The sequence below is a fragment of the Alexandromys fortis genome, unplaced genomic scaffold, assembly GCF_014885135.2.
Source record: "Alexandromys fortis isolate MF-2015 unplaced genomic scaffold, M_Fortis_MF-2015_v1.1 scaffold_57, whole genome shotgun sequence".
NCBI lineage: Eukaryota > Metazoa > Chordata > Mammalia > Rodentia > Cricetidae > Alexandromys > Alexandromys fortis.
The window spans coordinates 9,084,583-9,112,291 of record NW_026067941.1 but is presented as its reverse complement, the minus strand read 5'-3'; the positions used below and the strand labels follow the sequence as shown (position 1 = coordinate 9,112,291).

The 27,709-nt window shown below is 40.2% G+C and overlaps 1 protein-coding gene across 2 annotated transcripts; it reads left to right on the top strand.

Annotated features, from left to right (window-relative positions):
• Nucleotides 1-27,709, top strand: LOC126505164 (zinc finger protein 431-like). Of its 2 annotated transcripts, none has more exons than XM_050147918.1 (5): nucleotides 1-252; nucleotides 18,093-18,176; nucleotides 22,683-22,809; nucleotides 23,056-23,116; nucleotides 24,331-27,709. In XM_050147918.1, exons 2-5 carry the CDS (start codon nucleotides 18,165-18,167, stop codon nucleotides 25,364-25,366), a joined length of 1,236 nt encoding a protein of 411 aa, XP_050003875.1. In that variant the 5' UTR covers nucleotides 1-252; nucleotides 18,093-18,164; the 3' UTR covers nucleotides 25,367-27,709. The 2 variants fall into 2 exon arrangements, with proteins under 2 accessions (XP_050003875.1, XP_050003876.1); XM_050147919.1 differs by lacking the exon at nucleotides 1-252 and adding an exon at nucleotides 13,589-13,717.

Here is a 27,709-nt window from a genome sequence, read left to right as displayed (position 1 = left end):
GGGATAGGTATGTGTTGCGGTGAAGCCAGGGTTGGGTAGCACTGCGTTGAGTCCTTTCGGCTCAACCAGTCCTGTCATTCAGGCCTCACAAGCCAATCAGAGCCTCCATCGGACCCTCCAGTCAGATGGGAGGGTTCTTCCGGATGCCAGGCTCAGCTCCTCTGCTCAGAAAGTCGGAAGTTGGCCTGTTTGCTGTCTGTGTTTTGGCTTCACTGTGGGGAGTGTGCAAGCTAGCTTGTCAGCAGCACCGTGGTGAGTGAGAGGCTGTCCCCAGGCAGGGAGGTGTGGCCGACCGTGGCGAGCGAGGGGCTGCTGTCCCCAGACTGGGAGGAGTGGCTGGCTGAGCGGGAGTCGGTGTGGCGGGTCATCCCCTGGCAGGGTAGGAGCCAGCGGCCAGACGCAGTGTTCCTGCCTGGTCCTGCGTAGTTCTGCGTGTCCCGTGCATTCCTGTGTATCCCGTGTGGTCCTCCGTGTCCTGTGTGTAGTCCTGCGTGGTCCTGCGATGTCGTTGCAACTCCGTGGGCCAGGACGGCAGCCTCTGAATAACTTCACTCCGTGGGCTGCGTCTGGGCAGGGCATTGGGAGCTGGACTGCCCTTAGGAATAGCCTTCTTGTTTAGGTCACTCTGAAATGCTGGCGCCTGGAGTGTTTGTATGGTCACTGTGTCAGATTTGGCAAACTCCAAGAACCCTTGTCTCTCTAGCATCTTCCAGAAGTTCTGCACTTGTAACATTTAACATTCAGGTTTAGAATCCTTCTGGAGTTAATTTTGTGGAGCTCGTAAAGGGTATCATCTCCTGTGTAGAACAACGCTCCACTGCTAAACTGTGAAGTGGAAGGGTGGATTTGATGCTATAATGGTTTATCAAATCACAAAGTAAAGAGAAACTAAGAGAGGGCTGGCTCCTAGGTACCTCAAAGATAAGTACTATGATAACCAGGCCTTATGGCGATTAGTATAACTGTAAATGTTTGTTCACGGGGATTAACCAGCCAGTATACTACAATTCCCATAACAAAGGAGAAAATCCCGATTTACTACCGGCCAAGAGTCCCATCCCCCTATCAAAGAACAGGCTCTGACATGGTGGTGCTCAAGGGACCATTACAACACCACCAACATTAAGCCATGGTGTGCCATGAAGATTATATATATATATATATACACACACATATACGTATATTGGTTTTGTTTGTTTTTTTTCGAGACAGGGATTCTCTGTGTAACAGCCCTAGCTGTCCTGGAACTAGCTCTTGTAGACCAGGCTGGCCTCAAACTCACAGAGATCCACCTGCCTTTGCCTCCCGAGTGCTGGGATTAAAGGCGTGCACCACCACCGTCCAGTTCAACCATGAAGATATATTAATTCTAGAACAGCTGCATCTCCAGTTTTGAAAAGCAGGTTTGAGTCAAGATCTTCTATGTTGATTGAGGTGGACTTGAACCCTGTCTGTATCCCTACGGGGCTTTGCCCTGGCTATATCCTCCTGGCTACCACCCTAAATTCTTGGATTATAGGTCTGCAGCACCACAGTTCTAAAATCACCAGTTTGAGTCATGTAGTGGACTGCCCGCTGCAGTAACAGGGAAAGGATCTGTGTATGTGCGTGGCTTGTCCCTTCAGACCAGAAGAGGAGGAACGGTGTCTTGTGTATACTGCAGGGGAAACAGACTGGACAGTTGTTAGATCAGAGACTGAAGGTGAGCTGCAGGGCCTCCATCGTAAAGAAGGGCCTGGTGGGGCAGGTTGGGTGACTGTCATTTCCAAGCCTGTATTAATTCCTTCCATGGAATGAAGACAGAATTAGTCGTATACAATTTAGGGAGGGTAACTTGAACCACTGGGGTATTCAGTTTCCAGTTAGGGAACTCTCCTGTGCAAATATAAGCAATTCTGGTTGACATAGTTAAGTCAGCTGAGAGGTTTGAGACACAGGCCATTGGCTGTAACTCTGGGCCAGTTTACAGCACTCAGCAGCTTACATTTTACATGGGACAAAGTCATACAATATCTTAATAATGGCATTCTCTCTAGCGGGGACGTGCCTACTCTGTTTCAGAGTCAGTGTAGCTGAGTCAGTGTTCTTTCGATTAGCTCTATCATTTTAAAGTCAGTTATTGATTTCATTTTTAAAATTTTATTTTCTTTCTTTTCTTCTTCTTCTTCTTCTTCTTCTTCTTCTTCTTCTTCTTCTTCTTCTTCTTCTTCTTCTTCTTCTTCTTCTCTCTCTCTCTCTCTCTCTCTCTCTCTCTCTCTCTTTCTTGAGACAGGGTTTCTCTGTAGCTTTGGAGCCTGTCCTGGAACTAGCTCTCGTAGACCAGGCTGTCCTCGAACTCACAGAGATCCGCCTGCCTCAGCCTCCCAAATTCTGGGATTAAAGGTGTGTGCCACCACTGCCTGTCATTAAAATTTCATTTTCTTTAAATTCATTACTGCTCTAATTTCTATTTGTTTATATTTTCCAATGCTTCCTTGTCATTAAGAATTTCATTCCATTTTTTCTTAAGCACTATTTATTTATTTGTTCATTGGTTTGTATCAGTTTCGAACAGTGGTTTTCAACCTGGTGGGGTGTCTAGTCTCTCTTTGGGGGATCAAAGGACCCTATCACAGGAGTAGCCTAAGATTATTAGAAAACACAGATATTTATATTATAGTTCATAATAGAAGCAAAATTATAGTTATGAAGTAGTAGTAAAAATAATTTTACAGTTGGGGAGAGTCACCACAGCATGAGAACTGTATTAAAGGTTCACAGCATTAGGAAGGTTGAGAATGACTGGTTTAGATCAATGTCTCCTATAGCTCAGGCTTGCCTCATACTGTCTAACTGAGAATTCCTATGAACATTGAATCCTTCCTCTCCTCAGCGCTGGGTAGACAGTCCTGCAACTCCTTCCAGGCTGAGCCTTTACTGGTCCGTGAGAAGGGAAAATAGATCAATGAAAGGGTGTGGTTCAACTTCTCTGACTTGTATTGGGAACTTATCAAATGAAGAGGGACCTGGGCAACAGCCGAGTTCACTGACCAACTGTAAAGCAGGGGTAGTCACAGCGCAAAGGGAGAGGGGCAAGAAGGAGGACAAAGGCCTTCCTGCTTTGACCGTAGTAGACATTAGCCATGAGTACTGACGTCGTTAATTTTAGATGATCAATAAATGTTCTGACAGGCCATTTCTCAGGTTCACAGACCAGGCCATCAAGAATCTCACTGAAGAACTAAACTTTCATGAAACCAAATTACTGTAGTCACACTGGGTCAATCGAAATAGGTGAACTGGATAAGATGGTGCCTAGCATGGCTGTGTTTTCCAGGTTTAAGATGAACAGTCCGAGAGAAGTGGCGTGAGTAGTACTTGGTGTGCTCTAATCCAAATCCCTAAGCTCTGGAGCACATGGTTATAAAGCCTGTTTCAACTTCTTAACATGATTTTTGGAATTATAATGACATCATTTCCACTATCTCCTTCCTGCATCCAAGCCCTCCCAATGACCCTTGATGTTGTTGTATTCGATGGCCTCCTGTTGTTTTAACAGGTACAGTTTGAATGTCATGTGTGTTTGGCTGCAGGACGTCCCAGCTGTGAAGCAAAGGGTTAACCACACTGGACATTGAGTGTGTACTGCAATGTGCTCAGAGAGGACCCTATCCCCTGGAAGAGGAACAGGAAGTGCTCTAGGAGAATGGAAGATTCTACTAACCTTCAAATTTCCCAGACTAGGGTCCTGACTGACCATAGTGTGGAGGGGCAGAGCTGGGAGGACTTGTGGGGGCTGTCATTTGATCTCTACCCAGTAGGGGAACTGCTAATGTCCTGAGATCCAGTTCCCCCGTCCAAGCTAATGAGGGACTCTGGAAGGCTTTGTAATGAGGAGCAGTGGGAGGTAGCTTACAGGTACTTTCCAGGATTCTCCTTTAGTTCTGCTATAGAGAGCTGTAAGGAAGACCACAAGCCATGCCACCATGAGTGTGGGGGCACTGTCCACAGACCAGGAAGAGCAGATCAGCTGAGCTGTCAGAGTCCTAGCTGTTGGAACTAGGATGGACCATGAGCCAGAAGATGGTTCTGTTGGTCCCTGTGGTGACCTGGGCAGTGGATATTGGCCTCTAAGCCTTGCTGAGTGTGGATTCCCTGGGGAGAGGGAGGCTCTGCTACCCTGGCATGGGATGCTTGTAATATTTTGTGCAGTGGGAAGACAGATTGGAAAACCAAAGGCCTGGTTTCTAGAAGTTCTGAATGTTGCTTTCCACTTTCAGGTTTGTCTTATAAATATTCCAGAGAGTTTATAAATTGATAGGAAGGAGGTGATGGGGTTCATCCTTCAGCAATACATGTTTAGAATACTTGTAACTTCTGCTATCATCAGCCACTATGGTGTGATTCTGTGAAGTTAAGTTCCAAGGGACCAAAGGAGTTTCTGAGCTCCAAAGGCATCTTAGGTTTCCATGGTATTAGGCAGGTAGATAAGGCATATTCCATATTTGTGCAGTAATCCATGTGGCAGGAAACAGACATTAAATTATTCTTCTACTTTTTTGTGTGATTGGGCATCATTGGGGCTGAGTTTGCCTGAAACCACAGGGGCATGAGGGGTTGTAGCTACAGTCAGCTCTGGAGGAGATCATCTCCATTCATAGAGAGGGCTCTAGCCATGGGTTCTCCCCGGAAGAATTATCAGTAGCTGGAGAGTCAGAAACATAGCAATTCAAGGGTCACTTTGAATTAATTTTGTGGGAGTGGTAAAGTCTGTTTATTTAATCTCTATACACATAGAACCATAGGTCATGGGGTAACATTGGTCAAAATCACATTTTTTTCCTGACTGAGTTCTTTTGGTCTTTTATTAAAAGTTGACTATAGTTTTGTGCTTTTGCTCTTTCCTTTTCTCTCCATTCCTTTTATTCTTTCACAGTTTTGTACACATTCTTGATTATTACACCTTTAGTGATAAACATAGAAGTCACATTGTGTCAATGTGTGTACTATTTTTTTCATAATCATTGAGTATTTTGAATGTTTCTACTTTGCATGTAGCTTTGCAGTTTTCTTATTATAAATTGTTGGTCATTGTCTTTGGATTATATTCAGTTTATGGTGCACATTGACCATATACAATATCTTAACATTGATGCGTCATGTTCCCAAGGATCATTTATTTGCCTCTTTATTTATTTAGGTTTTGTTGTTGTTGTTAATCTGTGAAAGACTTTTAGATTATTGGGTAAAAAGGTTTTTTGTTGTTTGTTTTTTAGGTTTTTTCAAGACAGGGTTTCTCTGTAGCTTTGGAGCCTGTCTTGGAACTAGCTCTTGTAGACCAGGCTGGCCTCAAACTCACAGAGATTCACCTGCCTCTGCCTCCCAAGTGCTGGGATTAAAGAAGTGTGCCACCACTGCCCAGCGGTAAAAAGTTTTAAGGGGCTTGGTAGGTTGCTCGACACATATTCTTCTTGGGGATGACCTGAGTTCAGATCTCAGCATCCAAGTTGGGATGCTCATAACCACCTGCTACTCCAGGTCCAGGGGATCTGACATTCTCTTCTTTGGTTTATCACCTGTACACACATGGAAGACATTCTCTTGAACACACAAACATACACATAAAGTTGGGGATATATTTGTTTTCAAAAGTGCTTGTGACTCATTAAGCAATCAAAGCAAGGCAAGTTGCTTTAGGTGTATAATACAAATCATACAATTTCTTTAAAAATCTGTTATCTTGCATTTGGTTTGCAAGTTTTCCTCTCCTCACTCTGATGCAGATTTATATCCAATCATTAATCATAAGAAAGTGATCCTCACTTCCATGAGCAAGGTGGTAGCTATATGCATACTTAGTATAACAAAGGTTATGTTTTATTATGCTGAGAGTCATCACACAAGGTTCATACTCTTAATTCCTAGCTAAGATTTTAAGCCTTCTTGCCAAGACTGCTCAACTGTGTGATGTATATTAACTTCAGTCATGTCCAGTCTCTAACAGAAGTCTCTGATTCAGGGGTTAGAATATGGGGGAGACGATGTAACCACAGGGCTGTTCAAGGTGATGTCTCTCCCCATGTGCAGAGCAAAGCATTGCTCTTGGTCTCTCATTATATACTGTCCAGCGGGCATCATGGGTTCTAGAACTGTGATTATCTTGAGTGATATCTCTTGGTTCTGGTTGTCAGGGATAGCCTTGGGTATTGTGGAATTCATGACTAAGCTATTTTTACATATCTAAAAGACTTTTTAAAAATATACTATGTTCATTGCATTCCATTCCCTGGTCCTTGAGGCATACACAGTGCCAATGGAAACCACATATAAGAATTATTAACAGTTTGGGTTGAAGAGAAGGCTCAGCGATTACAAGCACTAACTGCTCTTCTGGAAGTCTTGAGTTCAATACCCAGCAACCACGTGGTGTGGCTTACAAACCATCTAATGAGATCTGGTGCCCTCTTCTGGCATGCAGGAAGAACACTGTATATATAATAAATCTTAAAAACAAAACAAGACATTCCAGAAAAAAAAAAAATATTAACAGTTTCACAGCAGGTCCCGCCACCAGCTAGCTTTACCGGAAATAACAACACACAAATTGTATTCTTTTAAACACTGCTTGGCCCATTATATCTAGCCTCTTCTCGGCTAACTCTAGCACCTGGACTAGCCCATTTCTAATAATGTGTGTAGCACCCCAAAGTGCGCTTACCAGGAAGATTCTAACCTATGTCCATCCTGGGTCGGAGCTTCATCGTGTCTGCCCTGGAGAGCAGTGCCTCGCATCTGCCCCAGAGAGGAGAGCTATCAAGTCTGAGCTCACTTCCTCTTCCTCCCAGCATTCTGTTCTGTTTACTCCACCCACCTAAAGGCTGGGCCAAGGCAGTTTCTTTATTAGCCAATGACCTTCCTCCATCAAGCAACCATCAATTGTAAAGGTTTTCTTGCAGCAAACCTGTTTCCTGAGGAGTAGGAGAAGGACTGGTATTCTCCTAAATTCAGGCTCAGAGCAGAGTTCTTTAGGTGGGAGCCATGATTGGAGATTGAAGGTGAGTGAGATCTTCTGGATCCTAGGTGTCTTTCAGGTAGACTAAGGTCAAGCATCATCATGGGCTCTGGCAAACCACTGGTTGGGAAGTAAGAGGGTTGACAAATCCCATCTTGTAGTGGGCTGTGGAGGATTTGTTGCTTGCTACATGCCACAACATTATTCAGTAATTGCTCAGCCATATTCTCACAAGCAACTTATCAGAGCTTATCAGTGGCCCTGGTAAAGGGTAAACCAAAAGGCAAGGCTTTTTGGTGTTACTGCTTTGTGAATAAAGTAGCTGTCCTTTGTGTAGATTTTTCTCTGTACATGACTTCCCCTTCTGTTAACATATTTGGGAATTAATTTCCTAGTTCACAACAATTTCCCACACCTAGACCTTGCTCCTCTCTCCTATGTAAATGCAGAGATCTGCCTTCCTACAGTTATCTTTATCAGCAGGCATTTGGTCAGCGTTTAGGGTCCAGGCAAAGAGCATTCACCCCATCTAAGATGTTCACAGCTCTCCAAGGACATAGAATTACTACCTGCCCAAGCTGCTGCTCTGGATTTTCCCCACAGCCAGAATGGCTGATAACAGCACAGTCTGGAGCTGACTATTAGAGGCCTGGGTCTCTTCTTTGCTTCAAGCAGTAAGTCTAACTACAGACCTAGGCCTATAGAAACTGCAGCCTCTGGTGTATGTGCTTGATACAGAGCTATGGCTTCTCCCTGACTGTTTACATGGGTTGCTTGGTTACCTGATTCTATGCATGCTGGGAGAGGAAAAAGCAATGCAGCAATGCACTAGAAATAAACTCTTTTTTTTTTTTTTAAAGATTTATTTATTAAGCATACAATGTACTGCTGGTAAGGTGGTTGTGAGCCACCATGTGGTTGCTGGAAATTGAACTTGGGACCTCTGGAAGAGCAGCCAGTGCTCTTGCCCTCTGAGCCATCTCTCCAGCCCTAGAAATAAACTCTTTAGCCTTTTATTAACCACCTAAAAATTTAGTATAGCATACTAACCTTTTCCTCTAGAATTCCCTGATGATTTAATTCCCTCTTAACTAATTTTCTCTATTATGGAGTTTACCAGACATGTACTAGCCACTCCCACAAATATCTCTCTCTCTCTCTCTCTCTCTCTCTCTCTCTCTCTCTCTCTGTGTGTGTGTGTGTGTGTGTGTGAAAACCCTTATCTGATTTTCTATGGGGCAAAAGAATTCAGGCCGTGGAACCTGCTGGGGCTGGAGAACAAGAAGGAATGATGAGAAATGGTGGATTAAAGAGAGAAGAATAAAGAATTATGGATAGACGGAATCTGTTGTGAGTAGACTTCCTTACCCTCAGATCCTTAACCCCTTTTAGCTGTTTGTGACATCTTTAATTGAACCCTGGTAGTTGTTCACATCCCGTCCTCCTCTGTCAATAATACATGGCGTCAAGCTGCCTTTGAATTCACAGGACTTCCACCTTATGGGGAAGACATATCTCGTATTAAATTGGAGTCCTTTGTGCAGAGTTCCTGAATGTGATATAATGAGCTTGGTCTAATGGGCCACAAAGTCTCCAGTGCCCCATTCTATGAACAGTGGTATTTGAGGAATCATGTAAAATTAATAGGGAAGCCCTGGGATTGTTTGCTTTCACGATTCCAGTTTGGAAAGATCCATACGCCGTTTTCCACCAATGTAAGTTTCTGTGTCTGCTTTTTGATGTGACTTCTTGGCACAAAGGAGCCATAGGATCTAGGACATCTTTTGGTTGCAAATTGTATCATGTCCACTCTTAGGTTGTAATCAGTTCAGCAGCCAGTATAAGTCCAGGCTGGAATTACTGCAGACTGGGAAGTAATGTTCCATCTCTGTGAAGAAGTGTGTGATGTCCCTGGCATGTACATCCAGAGGAATTCGGAAGTCTGTTGTTTCATTGTCATGTAGTGTACACATGGAATCACAGCTAGAAATTCTTCCTCATTTAGCAAGCTTATTTTTATTTTTTGGTTATAAAGGTGGGTTTTAGTATATCATCGATAATATACAATAAATAATAACAAAGCCATTGTTGCTTTGGCTTCATAATTTTCCTTAAAAAATGTGTCAGGAACTAGTTGTCAAGTGGTAAATCTTCTGAGAGTGGTGTATGAAAAAGACTGGTAGGTCAGTTAGGTTGCTTCATTCTCTATTCCACCACTTAGATGTGTTGTTTCGGCGGTGGTGTGTTAAACCTTGTATAGTGGTGGTCCAGTTGAAGTTGGAGCCCTTGATGAACTACAAGGAAATTTGTACATTGAGCATATGGAACATAGAATGCATTCCTGATATATGTGAGGTTTAGGATGAAATCTTCATGGTCCCAGTTTTCTGCTAAGAACCCCTCCAAGGTATAGTAGAGCAAGTCACCAGTATCATACTTTACTCTTTGTTGCGGTGGTGGTTGGTATGGTGGATGTTTCATTCATTGTTCCTTTTGCTATAGGTACTTTTGTGGATGAAGGTGATGATGTCTCTAACTTTCACTATCTCAGTGCTGTTGGTGATGGTGAAGCTAACAATGGTGCTGTTGATGAGCCTGAGCATGACTCACTGGGCAGAGTTAAACTTACAGAACTCAACAGGAGGAGTCCCAGGAGCAGTGTCTCGGGTGCCTTAGCCCAGCAGATTTCTACCATGGCATTGTTCCATCTTGTGTTCTCTTTTATTTTCTTTTTAAACTTTCTGTTAGGCATAGCGTGTCCGTTGTTATGGCCCTGCCTTGCCATGTTCTGTTTCCCTCCATTTCTGGGGTGAAGGTATAATGATCTGTTAGCACCAGTGCTTAGTGAAGTAATTCTAAGACTGTTACTATCCTTATGAAGGTGCAAATCCAATACACTGGTTTAGCTACATTATGCTTGTAGATCATCTCATTTTATAAGGTGTTGGTTTCTCTTCCTTTTGTGGTCCAGATTGTATTGCCTGTTTTGGGAGCTGTGACTTCTATCTCTTTTAATTCTTGAGTATTTCTGTCCCTATAAACACATTTATGGGGAATTATTCTGCATGGTCAGGAAGTATCTGGTTGTTCTCTCTCTAAGTCTGACTTAATAGCATCTTCTAAGGGAAAAACTCTATTCAATCTTTGTCTAGTATTTAACTCATAGCATGCAATTTCAATAGCCTTTTTCAAGGGGTGTCTTAGAGTTGTAATAGCTTGGTTTTAAGGAGTCCAGTCCATCTTTCTATATTGCCAGCTGCAGTTGGGATATATGCTAAGTGGAAGACCCCCTGTGTGTCCATAGTCTGGGACCTCCTCTGGACTTTAGAACCTGTAAAGCATGTCCCTTGATCTGACTCAGTAGTTCCTGGGCAGCTGTATGGTGACCATCCAACACCGGAGTGTGTGTTTTGTTCCTAACTGGTCTGGCCTATGAGTTTCCTTAGCTAATCCAAGCCCTGCACGTAGAACTGTAAGTGTGCCGGCATGTGGCCCTGGGAGTCTTCAGGGGTCCAATGAAATATATTTGTAGTTTTTAGTTAAATTGTTTTAGAGACCATGCTACAGCTGTTACTTGATGTCTGAATCTACCTTAAAGTGCTGGACAAAGTTGGCAGTCTCTAGTGGCTTCTATATAGACCTGCCTGGATACCTTAAGGTTCCTTTTATCAACCTGTGTGTGCCTAAATATCCCAATATTTTATGTAATCTTAGGATTTTTCTTTACTAATTATGCTAACATTCTTAGGTTTCTTAATTTTCTAGTCTGGGTTTCCTTTAATGATATTCTCAGAGGATTGTCCTGATCTAATTTGATTGTCCATTTCTCCTCATTTTATAGTTAGTTAGGGTTTGTAAACTTTCAAGTTTACCAACTGTGTGATCTGTCATCCTTGATAGTTTATTCTGAATTTGTTCCCTAACAAGTCTTAATATTCTAGTCTTTATTAAACATAATGCCAGTTTGACTGCTCTTTCATTATTTTTAGATGTCTGTCTTGCCTTTGTGTGCATTTACATGGGCTACATAAATTTTTATGTTTTTGCTATGTTTTGCCATTACTACCTATGCCTCCCTTAACTAAATGTCTTTGTTATTTATTTGCCAGTTAGTGTTTTCCATTTTGATGGCCATGTAGCTATACCACTTCACACACAGCACAGACTGGAGAAGATACAGACTTTTCCTTTTGCCTTCCTCAGCTGTTTGTCTTGTAAGCAGCAGTGCTGGTATCATGTCAGCATGTTATGCTGATTTGGTGATTCCTTTTCAGGAGCAGCCATTTGATTCCCCGGTCTATTGGCTCCTGCTTTCCCTGCAGTTTTGGTTCCATCGGTGTTGCATGAGCCATCAGTAAACAGTTTGTGAGCCAAATGCTGTGCCCATTCTGTTGGCTTCCATAAGCCAACAGATCTGTCTTTTGGGTGAGGGTGAGAGGTTTAGGGATGAGAACTATAGGCAACCGAGCTATTTCCTCAGTGTGGGAAGGCACAAGATGGAATGCAGATAGGTACCATTTCCACAGTGATATCCTTTGTTACATGGATAAGCCTACAAGGAACACTGCCTTTGAGCAGAACCAGTCTATCATTGAGCAAGTAACTAAATACCTGTTCTCAAAGGTTCAGTAACTCTACCAAATAGCATCTCACATTTGTGTTTTTTTTTTTTTTTTGGTTTTTTGAGACAGGGTTTCTCTGTGGCTTTGGAGCCTGTCCTGAAACTAGCTCCGTAGACCAGGCTGGGTCTCGAACTCACAGAGATCCGCCTGCCTCGCCTCCCGAGTGCTGGGATTAAAGGCATGCACCACCACCACCCGGCACCCTCTCACATTTGTGGAAGGTCCACGGGTTCTTCCTGCTAGGAGAATGAATGCTTTTAGCAAGCAGGAAATGGCCTTAAGCTCCCGAGGAAATGGAGGTATTTATTCAAATACTTGACTTTGGGAAAAGGACTTCCTTGGGGAATAGACACTCCACTACAGTCGAAGAACGATGCAGTGTAAACACTGAGCTGTTCCCTGATTGTGTTCCCTTGAGTCCTAGTCTTACTATATGGGCCTGTTCCCCACATAAGCTCCTCAAAGGGAAGGAAGATCCTGATATCCTATCCTTTTGCTATTTTACCATATTATGATTTCTCTCTACTTACTAACTGAGCCTTTAATGGCCTCAGGCTCTCCCCCTGCATTGTGTGCTTTTTACCCTTGGGGTCAGGTGTATCCAGTTAGTAAATCTCTAACTTACCTGGAGGGCACAGTGGGGATTCCTGTGTGTGGAGTCATCACATTGTATGGTTCCATGGTCCATGGTGACAGGAATAGTTTCCAAAGAATTATTTTGTTTAAGGAGACTGCCATTGTATATATTTTCATTCTTTAAAACCAGCACAAAATTTCCGAAAGGAAAAGGCAGAAGGGCACTCCCATAACACATAGTGAGAATTACCAAGATTAAAGTAAACAGGTGCTGGAGAATTGTGGTCTGCAGTGGTGAATGCTGGAACTTTGTCAAGCAGCAGTGGTCCTCGCCACTCATTACCATCCCACCTTAATGTTCATGCAAGAAAACATCTGTAAATTATGTCATCAGTTGATAGTGAGGCAGTGAGTTCCTTTAGAGCTGAAATTATTCCTCTCCGAATTCTGTTGCTTCATCATGCAACAAATGTTGCATATGTGCCAAGAGTCGCATGATACTCTTGCAAGTCAAGCTACACTGTCATCTTTTGCTTGGAAGTTTCCTTACAATTTTGGCCTGGATGTGGGCCTAGTGGTAGTTGCTTGCATTTTTGTATTTTTTCATAATTTTTAATTTCCCTTCTTAAATGATCTTCTAAATGTGTGTTGGCTTTTGTTTCCTGTTATATGTATCCTTGTTGATTAGTTCCATTTGCAAGCGGTTTGTTCGACATTCTTCTCAGTTGTTAAGTCACTTCCACTGCGTGTGTCTCTTCTGGAATGAGACAGATACCATATCCCCATTCTCTCATAGTCCTTACAATAGAAATGAAATATACCATATACTAATCTTTTTTTTTTTTTAATTCAGGTTTTGGTTCTTACTCTAGAACTAGCTGGAATGAATCTTGATATAGACAGCTGGCCCAAGCCACTGAGACTCGCCTGTCTCCCATAAAATCACCCTTTATTCTTGAATTCAGAATATATCTTTGAAGTTCATTATACATGCTTATGTACTGTATAATTTTTTCTTTGTCTTTTTTTGAAACAAGGCCTTACCCCACAGCCTCAACCTCCTGAGCTATAGGCTTAGAGGAATGATCCACAGTTTCTGGATCCACAGTTTTATTTTCATTGTGTTCAAAAACAAAAGAAGAGAAAGTCTTGAGAGAAGCCTTACAATTTAAAATAAAACTCAAACTTAAGAATGGTACAAATGAGGCTGGAGAGATGGCTCAGACATTAAGAGCACTGGCTGCTCTTCCAGAGGTCCTGAGTTCAATTCCCAGCAACTACATGGTGGCTCACAACTGTCCATAGTGAAATCTGGCGCCATCTTCCAGCCTGCAGGAATACATGCGGGCAGAGCACTGTAGTCATAATAAATAAAAATAAATCTTTTTTTTTTTTTAAAGGAACAGTACAAATAGTGTGGGAGAGAAGGCTGTGGAGTCTTCGTAGGGATTTCATGGAACTGTTCCGGAAGTCCAGTCTTGGAGTACCCATTCCTATGCTTGCAGGAGCAAGTGATTTGGAGGATATGGTAGATACCAATTTTAATGTTGAACAGTGTCTCAACTGAATATTTATTAGTTCCAGACTGTGTAGGATTTTAGTAAATTACATATTTCATCACTTGCGATTGGACATTGTGTTAAGCAGGTAAAAAAACTTCATGTTTTAGAGACTAGCATTGCTTCTAAGGACTTTGAAGTTTCTAGCTATATGATGTTTCTTATCCCATCAGTTCTAGAAATGTGTTCTCATCTTCTAATATATTCACTGGGTATGTTGAACATGCCTTGTTAGAAAATCTGAAATCCTGTCAAAATGTTGATAAGCACTTTGGATGAAAGATGCTTAGCTGGTAAAATCTAAAGAGACACCTAAACGTCAAAAGTGTTCTGAAAATTTTTGTTTAATACACTAACATCTTAGAGATGTTAATGTTAATGCTAGTAATGATCATTTAAATGTAAATAACTTTAATTTTCTAGATATAGTCTAATAACATCTGTGTCTTTTTATAATAGCATTCAGCGTGACCTTATGCTTATTGAGGTTCAGTTAAAGAGGCTTTGAAATTAACAATAGAAACTGCTGAGATACACTTGGCTCTCGTGTTGACAGTCTAAAAGTAGCATAAATCGTATCTCTATTTTTACAGTTTTACAGAGAAGGAAATAAAATGGACAACTATTGATAGGTGAGTCAGGAAATTCTCTTTGACACAGAGAGAAGTGAGAGGAACTGAAAATTTATTTGGTAGTGTGTAATATGGGATGAATTAGTAAAGTATACATGTTTATCTCTAGGCCAAGTTGTTATATACTAATATGTATGTACTGATATTTTCTATTTTTACTAGAAAATCTTTTGCTGCATACATGGATTTGCCTACATGTATGTGTATGTACCACTTGCATTTCTGGTACCTATGGAGGCCAGACATGGATGTCAGATTGCCTGCAGCTATAACTAAAGATGGTTGTGAGCTGCTGTGTGGGTGCTGGGAATCAAACTCAGGTCTCCTAGAAAAGTAACCAGTGCAAGTGTGAACCATTGTCACAGCTGTCACACGTGTTGTTGGTGATATGAATGCAGGGCAGACACTCTACCAACTAGGGAGCTTCATCCCTAGCCCCTATAATAGTGTCTTAATAGCAGTGTGTGATTTTCATGTGTGGTTTATATACTATACTATAGGCTTCTGGTAATCAGAGATTGTCACTGTATTTTGTCCATCCCTAAAAATGCTGCCATGTTGTGCTCTATGATCTTCATTCTTGAGAATCACTATTCTAATTTAATCCCACGGTTTATCTTGTTGGGATTTTATTCCTGAAGGGACTAGTGTTAACAGGGAGTCCCTTTGAATCAGAACACAGTGAGAATGTCAGTACTGCATGGGTAAACTAGCCCTTTCTTACACATTTTTACAATTAATTGACTTTTGGAAGTAAACCCTTAAAAACCATAAAAGTTCTCATTCGGCAATGGCTCAGTGTTTATACGTCTTGGAGACTGGTTTGACTGGGTTATGTTGCAAAGTCACTTGTCAGATAAGTCAGTGTCTCTTTAAGTCTCATCTGCTTGTCACATGAAACACAGTAAACCAAGCTGCCTTCTGTTTCACAGTGTGTTCACTGAGTCCACTGCTTTCAGTAGTCAGGCGTGTGTTTAGTGATACAGGAGCTAGGTCATATTTGAAGGTGTAATAAATACTGTAAGAACTGGTGTCAGCATTCTTACTGTCGTGTCTTTGTGGTTTTCCACCACTGTTTTGAATATTAATCTTATAATAATGTTTACTTCTCAAAAATCAGAACACGGTCACCTTTTCAGTATGTTCCTGTGCATTTTTTTTTTTTAAAAAAAACTGTTTTCTGGGTTTAAGAAGCAATCATTTGCTTTATAGGTGCTAGTGTGGTAGTTTATCATGTTGCATTTGCTCTTTTACCTAGGCTCATAAAAATATACAGAGCAGTAACAAAATGTATATTTGAAAATAGTAATTCAAGAACCTTATATATTAAAAATAAAAATTCCTATTAATATGCTATAAATATTGTAACTGTTCTAATCATGTAATGACCAAGCATTAAAATACACACTATCCAAGAAGAGATTTCACAAAGATTCCCGGAACTAATAATAAAATACAATTCTGTATTTTAGTCTGCCTTTGAGGATATTTAGGAGACTTGAAACTATGGTAGCATATTTCAATAGATATTAAAATGGCTACACCAGCATGCTTCATAAGTCCATTTGCTTGGAATATCTTTTCCCAACCCTTTACCTGAGGTAATGTCTGTCTGTCTGTTTGTTTGTTTGTTTGTTTGTTTATTTATTTGGTTTTTTAGACAGGGTTTCTCTGTAGCTTTGGAGCCTGTCCTGGAACTAGCTCTTGTAGACCAGGCTGGCCTTGAACTCACAGAGATCCACCTGCCTCTGCCTCCCAAGTGCTGGGATTAAAAGCGTGCACCACCACTGTCTGGTAATATCTATTCTTGATGTTGAATGTTTTTGTATGCAGCAGAAGGATGGACCCTGTTTTCACATCTACTCTGATAGTTTGTCTTCTTATTGGGTAATTGAGACCATTTATATTGAGTGATAAAAATGACCAATGGAAAAAAAATGACCAATTATTGTTGACTCCCGTTTAATTGTTGTTGTTCTTGTCGTTTGTGCATTTGTGTCTGAGACAGACAGACAGACAGAGAGCAGATGAGTGAGTTTCCTATCTTTTGGCTTTACTGGTGTGAGATTATTTCCTGTGGTTTCATGGTTATAGATTGGAGTTTTCCTTCTAAGACACACCTTTTTTGTAGGGCTGAATTTGTAGAAAGATACTGTTTATATTGGATTCATCATAGAGTATCTTATTTTCTCCATGGTAATTTTTGGGTATAGTATTCTGGGCTTGCATCTGTGGCCTCTTAGTGTCTGCAGCACTGTGTCCAGGCCTCTCTGGCTTTCGGAGTCTCCATTGAGAAGTTGGGTATAATTCTAATAGGACTCCTTTATTTGTTACTTGGTGTTTTCCCTTGAAGCTTTTAATATTCTTTCTTTGTTTTGTATGTTCAGTGTTTTGATTATCATGTGATGAGGGGACTTTTTTGGTCTAATCTGTTTGGTATTCTGTATGCTTCTTCTACTTTGATAGGCTTCTCCCTTAGGTTTATAATATAGAGATATTTTCTTCTATAATTTATTGAAAATATTTTCTGTGCCTTTGACCTGAGTTTCTTTTTTCTCTATTTTTTTTATTAAATGTCCTCTATTTTTTATTATTCTTATATTTGTTCTTTGTAATAGCCTAGATTTCCTGGATTTTTGTCAGGAATTTCTTTTAGATTTAATATCTTCTTTGACTAATATTTCCATTTCTTCTATCATATCTTCAATGCCTGAGATTCTTCCATCTCTTCTATTTTTTTTGGTGAGGTTTGTATCTGTAGTTCCTGTTTGTATTCCTCAGCCCTCTTTTTTCCAGAATTCTGTCAGTTTTTATCTTCTTTGTTGTTTCTGTTTCCATTTTCAGGTCTTGAACAGTTTTAGTCATTTCTTTCAACTGTTTGTTTCCTTTTTCTTGGCTTTATTTAAAGGATTTGTTTATTTCCTCTAACTTTTTGTTTATGTTTTCCTGTCTTTCTTTAAGGAATTTATTCATTTCCACCTTAAGGACTTGAATGATTTTCATATAATTTGTGTTAAGGTTTTCTCTCTCTCTCTCTCTCTCTCTCTCTCTCTCTCTCTCTCTCTCCCTCTCCCTCTCCCTCTCCCTCTCCCTCTCCCTCTCTCTCTCCCTCTCTCCCTCTCTCCCTCTCTCCCTCTCTCCTGCTTGAGCTATGCTGTTAGAATATTCAGGGCCTGCTGTGGTAGGATAACTGGGGTCTGGTTGAGACATAGTGCCTTGATTGTTATTGATTATGTTCTTACACTGGCATCTAAATTTGGGATGGTTATATATAAATCTAGGTGTTGATTAAAGGGTTTATCTTAGTTGGGTGGGTATTATGTTCTTTGGTTTTTGGTTTCTTTCTGGATTTTTCTAAAGTGTGATGGCTGTGCTTATTGGCCTACCCAGCTGGTGTGTTCACAGTGAATGCCTGCTGGTGTTGGTGACTGGAACACAGCAAAGAGTGTGGGGAGGGAGGTGTAGAGAAATTGGTCTGTGGGGGTCCCAGGAGATGTGGGCAGTGGGGAGCCTTCATCTTCTGATCTCTTGCAGCACTAGGGATAAGCCTGAGGGTTGGGACTGGGGGAACAGTGCACATCTCTTCATTTTCTGCTCTTCCTGCCACATCTTCCACAGTGATCCCTGAGACTTAGGAGGGGCTTGTATTACACATGCTGCTTTAAGACTGAACATTCCCCCATCACTTATTCTCTGCATCTTGGTTACCTAGGTACCACCATGTCAATCACAGTCTACTTCAATTAGAAGCATCTGAGTTGAGGGATGGGAGGTCCGTTGATCTATGGATATAATGGTAAGTTATTTTAAGTCATATTAATTCAGTGTCCACTTAGCAGTATAATAGTAATACATTCTTCCCTAAAGCCAATGACCGGCCAATCCTTAAGTTCTAAGTCAGCTAATGAGGCCAGATATGTGTTTAATCCTGTGGAGAGGGACTTGGATACAGTCAGGAAGTGGTTGCTTACTCCCATGATATTTGTGCTGCCCTTTTCCCCGTGGGCAGGCCTTGTCCGATCAGTCATCATTACAGCTTGAACTGTTTGCAGGTGGGCATGACTTATGATTACTGGTCTCCTCCAGTAACTTGCATAGCACCTTCCAACGCTGTGAAAACCAGTCAGTGGGGATGAAGCTTCTGCTTCTTTACCCCTTTGATTTTGCCATCTTCTATGACTCAAGCATATGGTGTCTTCAGCAATAGGTCTCATCGTCAAGTTCTTGATCACCATGAACAATAGCAATACAATGTTGTAAACAGAAACTACTCTTTTGTTCCCAGCCACCCAGACCCAAATAATCACACAGGAACTATATTAATTATAATACTGCCTAGCCAATAGCTTAGGCATATTCCAAACTAGCTCTTACATCTTAAATTAACCTATATCCATTCATCTGTGTATCACCACAAGGCTGTGGCCTACCAGTAAGAGTTTCGGCATCTTTCTTTGTCAGCTTCTGGCATCTCCCTGACTCTGCTCCCCCACTCACATTCGGATTTCCCACCTGACTTTGCTTTACTAAGCCATTGGCCCAAACGACTTTATTCATCAACCAATAAAAGCAGCACATATAAAGACGGACATCCCCACATCACAATGTACTGTTTGAAGAGTCTTTGGGACCTAATTGGCAAGAATTTCAAAAGAAATAACTTAAACATTGCACAGAGTTTTTATTTGTTACCCTTTGGTGTCTAATAGAAGTAGTGCTGCTCTGTTTTAGAATAATTCCATTTTAATTAACAATTCGTGAGAATTTGGTAATCAAGTTCACTAAGTTTGGCTAATGATTTGTATTGAGGCCAAGCTGTTTAAATCCGTGTCCATGGAAAAAGAGAGAGGGTGTTTACAGAAGTTTCTGTCCCACCTGGTCCCACAGTCATTCAGTCCTGAGGAAACACACAGAAGCCTACAATAATTATAAACTGGTTGGCCTATTAGCTCAGGCTTTCTTATTAACTAACTCTTACATCGTACGTTAACCCATAATTCTTGCTGTGTTAGCCACATGGCTTGGTACCTTTTATCAGCAAGGCATTTTCATCTTGCTTCCTCTGTCTGCAGACTGAGTCTTTCTTCTTTCCAAAATTCTCCTGTACTAGTCACCCTGCCTGTATTTCCTGCCTGGCTACTGACCAATCAGCATTTTATTAAACCAGTACAAGTGACAAATCTTTACAGAGTACAAGATCATTGTCCCACAGCAAGAGGGTATCATAGCAGAACATGGTAGGGGTCATCAGACTACAAGGCAAGAGAATACTGGGAGGAAGAGAGAAGGAAGGTGTTTACATGGGTCAGCAGGCAAAAAGAGCCAGAGCCATGAGGTAAAGGGTTGTTTCAGATCCTGAGAACCCAACACTTCCTACCACATGGAGCTGTGGTTATTAATCTAATGGCCATTGGACTTAGTAATGTTCTTGAGATACCCTGTGTTTCCCTTTTGCTACATTGTTTGATTAGCCTTCTCTTGAGTCAATCCATTGTATCGACTGACTTCATTTGCTTACCTTTCCCCCCTGGAAGTTGTATACAAGATGTTAACCCTTCCCCAAACTTCCTGGTCCCAGTCCATTACTAGTTCTTTCAAGCATATTTCTAGTTTTATAGATTTGGTTTTCGTTTGTTTTGTTTTTTCTCTATACCTAAGGCACTTAGCGGAAGCTCCTGAGGCCTAGGCCCCAGGCTGTTACTGGTTCTTGAAAGCATGTTTCTTCTCCCTGCATGAGGCCCTAATAGGACAGTCTTGCTTGACTAGTCAAATCCTCAACACAAAGAGTTGTCATGTAAAGTCATATTGCCCATCAATCAGAACTATGCTATTTTCAAAAAGAAAACTGGGCCTTTAGGGTACATCAGTCTTAAGCTACCTTCCTTCCTTTTTTCCTTCCTTCCTTCCTTTTTTTCTTTCTTCCTTTCGTTCTTTGTATGTATGTATGTGTGTATGTATGTATGTATGTATATAGAATAACATATGTCTTACTTGGCATAACACATAGCTTCTGCAAATCCCCCAAATCCACCTTTAGCTTTTATACTTTCTACTTTTCTGTCTTTATCATTTCCTGCCTCTTGTCCTTTAGGACCTTGTCACTGAAGGATGACCTGCCATTTCAGGTCACTGGTGTACTTAAGAAATAGTTCTGGTAATATCTTTGCTCCGTAAGTCTCCCATCTGCCCATGTGTCTAGACTTAGAGTCTATTTAAAATTTTCAGTGTGTAAACTGTAGCCTGAGCCCAAGACACACTTAAGGATAATAACATATGTATATGGAGTATTATTTAACTGTTAAAAAAATAACATCATGAAATTTGCAGGCAATGGATAGAAGTAGGAAAAAATCATTTGGAGAGAGGCGACCCTGATCCAGAAAAGGAAACATAAGTACTCACTAATAAGTGGATATTGGCTGTTAAGTCAAGGATAATGACACTACAATCCACAGAGAGAGTAACATGGGGGCTCTCGGGGAACACAGGAAAAAATGTTTTTTCATCATCATCTGACATAGTGACCGGGGGCAGAAGATGTAAATGACTGAACAAAACCCTCCCGTATAGGATGATATATATGAACCCTTGTCTCTCATTCATGACTTTATTTGTGGTTCTTATGGAATCTTTAGTAGGAGGAGCCTTCTAGAGGACACTCCTCTTGGGGGATGTGATTTGAGTGTCTATAGCCTCATCCCATTTCCTGTTCCTTGTGTCTACTTTTCTTGTGGTTGAACTTGATCAGCCAGCTTCCATCTCATGCTGTCATGGGTTCACCACCATTATAAATCTGTCCCTCCATAACATAAGGTGCAGTACAAGCTTTTGTTTTGAATACTAAGCCTTTTTGATCACCTGTTTTTATTTTGTTGTTTTGTTTTTGAAGACAGGTTTCTCAGTATAGCACTGACGATCCTGAAAATAGCTCTGAAGACCAGGCTGGCCTCAAATTCAGAGATCTGGCTAACTTCTGCCTTTGAAGTGCTGATGTTAAATGTGTGGGCTAACACACCCACTTTTTTTTTAATATTATTGGCTGGTGAAGCTGGAATGTAGATTTTTTTGTACATTCCAAGCATGTGCTGATATGCTGAGCTTCACCAACATCTTGACTTCTAAACTTTGGCAGAGGGTGTCATTTTTTCCTCCTTGGATGGCATATATTCATGACATTAATAATGTCTGAGGGTCATCTGTCAATAGATAGCAATTTTGTGACATTCTTCCTACTTGTTGTGTATGTATTGAAATGTTTTTATAAATATGAGCATTTTGTCGGTATGCAGGGATATGCACCGTATGTGTGCCTAGTGCTCCTCGTAGGCAGAATATGGTCTCAGAATCTCTAAACTTGGAGTTATGGATAGTTGTGAACTGTGTAAGTACTTCCAATTGAACCTGTCTCCTCTACAAGATCAGCAAGCGCTGTTAACTGCTGAGTTATCTCTCCTGTGCTAGCTTTTTATTTGCATTTACAATGCTTACATTTCATCTGTATATCTCTTAATGGGTCAAACATGTATTCCTTTTTAATAAGCTCTTATTAATGTTACAGTTTTAACTGTGACACTTCATGTTTCTAGGAGATGAATATAGAACTGGAATGGATGCATTTCTCTTTGTAGGAACATCAGTGAGAACCTGATTGGTTAGGATTTTTTGGGGGGGGGGGTGACTCCAAATATGTACCCTTGGTTACACTGAACTCATTTCATAGACCAGGTTGGTTTCCAACTGAATGAGATTCACCCACCTCTACCTCCTGTGTGCTCGGGTTAAAGATATGAGACAGTACACCCAGCTTGCCCATTTTTTTAATTAATTTATTTCTTATGTATATACATGCTAGAAGAGGGCACCAGATCTTATTATAGATGGTTGTGAGCCACCATGTGGTTGCTGGGAATTGAACTCAGGGCCTCTAGAAGAGCAACCAGTGCTCTTAACCACTGAGCCATCTCTCTATCCCATCCCATCTTTTTTTTATAGTTAGTTATTGTTCATGCAATTTCTCTGACATGTATTTAGTGCTGTTGATTTGTTTGTTTGTCTCTCTGTATGTCTGTTAATAGTCATTTCTCTTGGAAGGGTAAATTCTATTCAAAAGGCCAAGAAATGTCATGTGTGAATCTTCTTTTCAATTTCTTTCTAAAGTAATTTGGGATTACAGTATAACTTCTCTGTCATCGAGTAAGTGTGGGAAGCTCCAAAATTATTCAAATATATTGACAAAGAAATATACATTTACAATGTGATCAATATCACTCTTTCTGTTGTACACATGTATGGTATATTTTAGAATTCAGTGACCTATGATGATGTGCATGTCGACTTTACTTGGGAAGAGTGGGCTTTGCTGGATGCTTCCCAGAAGAGTCTCTACAAAAATGTGATGCTGGAGACCTACAGGAACCTTACTGCTATAGGTAAGACTGTGAATTTTCCTTCAACTTTTAAAATAAGGGGACAGATGTTTCTTGGCTTTTGATGCCTTTCTGTAATTTGGATTGATAAAGGGGAAGAATGTGGTAAATAAATCAGGTATGGTTTTTAGGTTAATATATATAATATTATATTTAAGTTAATATAATATATAATATACTGGATATATTAATTTAAATTTTGCATAATTTCCAATAATATAGCATACATTTTCTGTTACTGTATTTTAGGCTACAAATGGAAAGACCACAATATTAAAGAACTTTGTCAAAGATCTAGAAGAAATGGAAGGTAATTTTTATGTGCAAGCTAAAACAAATGTTCCACAGAATTTTTTTTTTCTCGTCTTTCAAGACAGGGTTTCTCTGTGTACCAGTCCTGGCTGTCCTGGAACTCTCTTTGTAGACCAGATTGGCCTCGAACTCCACAGAAGGATTTAATGTGCCCTAAAAGTTATAAGGAAAAGCAACAGTGTGATAAGCATAGTTTTGAGTGTATTGATCATTACTAAATTCTCACAACACTATCTACCTCAATAGCAGGCAGATTATCTGTGTTTTTAAGGTATTCCTTTAAGAAAGAAGACAGTAAAACAATGCTCCATTTTCATCATCGCCTCGTGAGAGCCAGGCTGTAGACCTGTCACTCCATGTAGTTCCATACCATTCAGGCATAGCAAAAGGCATACCTATTGCCTGGCTGATAAGTATATGTCCCAAATCTTCAAATCAGCAAGGACTTCATGGTAAAGCTAGTGTTACTGATATACTTGTGAGCTATACCAAAGCTTAGTAAGGGGGTAGTTTATGAGAGTTAAGAAAGCTGTTGTGGAGAAAACTGAATACCTATACCATATGTCTGTGAGGAACAAACAGTCAACTGTGTGAATGTAATATGGGACCCTTTTATTTGTTATTCTTTCTTTAATGTTGTATCATATGTTACTTAGGGAATAGGCCAAGTGTTCAGATGATATGGGAAGAAGCAGTGTACCTTGCTCTTTCCCAGAACAATTAGAAGATATGCAGTGGTCCCCACTTTGAGTCTTTCTGAATGTGATGTAAGTTTACAATTAATTGCTTTTCAAACCTCATTGGGAATGCATCAATACACCACAGAAAAGCCCTTTCAAGTCCAAAGTGTGTAAATTCTTTTGTTTGTCCTAGTTCACTTTGCAAATGTATGATTCACGGTATGGGAAAATGTTATGAATGCCATCCGTGTGGTAAAGCTCTGAGTTCTTCCAGTTCTCTTTAATTATATGAAAAACTCATGAAAAAGATGTTATAAAAATAAGCCATGTACTAAAGGCTCTCACCATCACAGGTATCCTCAGATAACCAAAAGAGCACATATAAGAGGAATGCTATGACTCTAAAGAACGTGGTAAAACCTTATTATTGGACTTCTCTGTGCCACACTGTAAAATTAAGTTATACAGATAAAAGCATTCATCTGAGTAGTGAATTTGTTAAAGCATTTACATGTGCCAACTATCTTTACAGGCATGAAAGCCATCCTACTGGAGAGAAACTCCATGAATGTAATCAGTGTGGTAAAGCCTTCTCACAGCAGAGTCATCTCCAAATACATAGAAGAACTCATACTCGAGAGAAACCCTATGAATGTGATTATTGTGGGAAAGCGTTTATACGTTACACTCATCTTGAAAGTCATAAAAGAATTCATACTGGAGAGAAACCCTATGTATGTAATCAGTGTGGTAAAGCCTTCTCACAACAGAGTCATCTCCAAGTTCATACAACAACACATACTGGAGTGAAGCCCTATGAATGCAACCAGTGTGGGAAAGCCTTTGCATGTTACAGTTATCTCCAAAGTCACAAAAGAATTCATACTGCAGAGAAACTCTATGAATGTAATCAGTGTGGAAAAGCTTTTGCACGTCATAGTAATCTTCAAAGGCATAAAATAACTCATACAGGGGTAAAACCCTATGAATGCAATCACTGTGGGAAAGGCTTTTCTCGACAGAGTTATCTCCAGATACATATACGAACCCATACTGGAGAGAAGCCCTATGAGTGTAATCAATGTGGAAAAGCCTTTGCACGACAGAGTTATCTCCAAATACATATACGAACCCATACTGGAGAGAAGCCCTATGGATGTAAACAATGTGGTAAGTTTTTTGCAGATTACACTTATATTAGAGTACATGAAAAAATTCACACTGGAGTGAAACTGTATGAATGTAATCAGTGTGGGAAAGCCTTTTCACAACCGAGTTATCTCCAAGTTCATAAAAGAATTCACACTGGAGAGAAACCCTATGGATGTAGTCAGTGTGGAAAAACTTTTGCACGTCACAGAAATCTTCAAAGGCACAAAAGAATTCATACTGGACAGAACCGGCATGAATGTAATGAGTGTGGAAAAACCTTTTCACAAGAGCGTCATCTCCAAGTTCATAAAAGAACTCACCTGGGAGAGAAGCCCTGGGAATGTAAGCAATGTGGTAAAGCCTTTGTGTGCCACAGTAATCTTCAAAGGCATGAAAGAATTCATATTGGAGACTAACCCTATGAATGTAATCAATGTCATAAAGTCTGCATTTCACCATAGTCTTTGAAACCATGAGTAAAACCTGTCATGTTTAATCAATCTATCTATTAAAGTCTTCATACATTATAGTAGTATTAAGGACACAAAAGAACTTACACCAAAGGAGAATCTATGAGAATAAGACTTTAGCCAGCAAATTTACATTTAGTTACACAAGATTATTTATGGTGGAGATAAAACTGACAGATGTCAACAATCTATTCAAGCATTATGATGTCTCTATTTATTTTTTGCACCTATAAACTCATATGGACAAAAGCCCTGTGGATTTAACTCGTAAGGCAAACATTTTAGATATCACACTTCTCTTCAATTACATGAAATAATTCATCCCAGAGTAGAATTTATGGATGTGTACCACTCTTCCTGTGATAAAACACCATGTCTAAGGCAACTTAAAAAGAGCTTAATTTTGGCTTATGGTTCCAAAGCTAAACAAGATCATTATGAGAGAAGCATGCAACCAGTGTCAGACCTGACAGCTAAAGCAGGAAGCTCAGGGCTCACATCCTGAACATGAAGCATGGGGCAGAGAGTGGAAACCGGGGGTGGTATGAGAATTTTATTATCTCAGAATCTACCCCCAGTGACATTTTTCCTCTCACGGGCTGCATTTTCTAAGCTTTTCCAAATGGTACCATCAACTGAAAAGTATTGCTTCTCTGATTTTGAAGCCTACATGATTGCTTTCTGTTATATGAACCAATTCATGATGAAGAAAAAACTCTGTAGGGAAGCCTTTAGATGCCTCAGCATCTGGGTTACAGGCAAGAGTGCTTATACAAGAATAATATTCATGAGGGACAATGGTTGTTTAGCAATTTGTTCTAATGTTTATCTTGTTATGTCAATGTGTCTTTGGATATAGGCATTGTCTGATGGTTCCAAAGGATAGGCCCTGTGGTCTTCTGGATTTCTAGCTGGAATTACAGGAAGTTGTCCAGAATCTCACCTGGATTCCGAGCATAAACTTTTCTTAACTGCTTGGCCCTGTCTCTAGCCCTGTAAATATTTTAAAGCTTTTATATATAATCGTGCCATTAGGAAATAGGGAAGAACTCATACAAATGAGAAACCCTGGGCATGTAAACACAGCGGTAAAGTCTTTAGACATCAGAGCTATCTTCAGTTTCAAGAGAAAAAAAAAAATCTTGTTTCATCTCTTTGTTAGCAGAGCCTTGAAGCAAGTAAATTGTTTACTATGTTCACTGAAGTCTGATGTTGGAGATCACAGTATTGTGGTTTGTAGTTTGAAACTTTTGGAGTAGGTATTGAATTATATATGGCAAATTCACTTACTGAAATTTATCTGGTGGTTCATATAGTCCTTTTTGACTTCTCATCATCTTCTGTTGTGATCTGACTTGGAGGTAGGTATTTTTCTGCTGAAATGCATAGAAAGAGATGCCCATCATTTACGTGGTTCATTGTTTATTTAAATACCTGGCAAAAAGCAAAGGTGTGGTGAAAGGGCAGTGGGTTGTTGTTCCTGGTTTGGTTTTTCAAACTTTCACAAACTCCCTTTAGAGATTGTTTGTTATCTAGCCTGGCTCGGATGCCAGTAATTCATTGGAACTACGTTTGAACTCATGATTCTCATGTGTCAGCCTTCTCAGTACAAGTCCAAGTGTAGACGATAGATCTCTAATGTGTCCTGCTTTGACAGTGCATTTTAACAATGACAATGTTAATGTTAAAATGCTTAGTAGAAGTGAATATAGGAAACATTAAATACCTCATGTGTGTATCCAAAGCAGTATTTTCATCTATCTGATAGATAAAATAAATTAGAATAATCAGCAACTAACTGTATATCTCACAACATAGCTTGATGTGCTATGGATAGGTATAGATTATTTTGACATTTCTGCCTCTTCATGATCCAGTTTTTACTTGTTTGGCACTCCATCTTGAAGTATTGCCTCCTAAAGGAATTTTCTAGAGAGGCCAGATAATGTAAGGGCAATGAGATTTATTTTCTAAAGCAGTTTTGTTATGTCTGTGGTGTATGTGATTATATGTTTGAATGGATGACAGATATGTTGGGACCAGAAGAAAACTTTGTGGGGTTTCTTTTGGCCCTCTTCACATGGATCAAGGTCAGGTTGCCAGCCTTGCACACCAGAGACATTTTTTTCCTGATGAGGCATCTCATTAGTGCTCAAATAAGATTAGTAGAAACATTACATCATAAAATACCCATTCAGATTGTAAATATATTGTCATTTAATAAGGATAAAGGAACAGTATAATTTGAATAATGAATCCTATTTGCAAATAAATATATTTATACTGCTA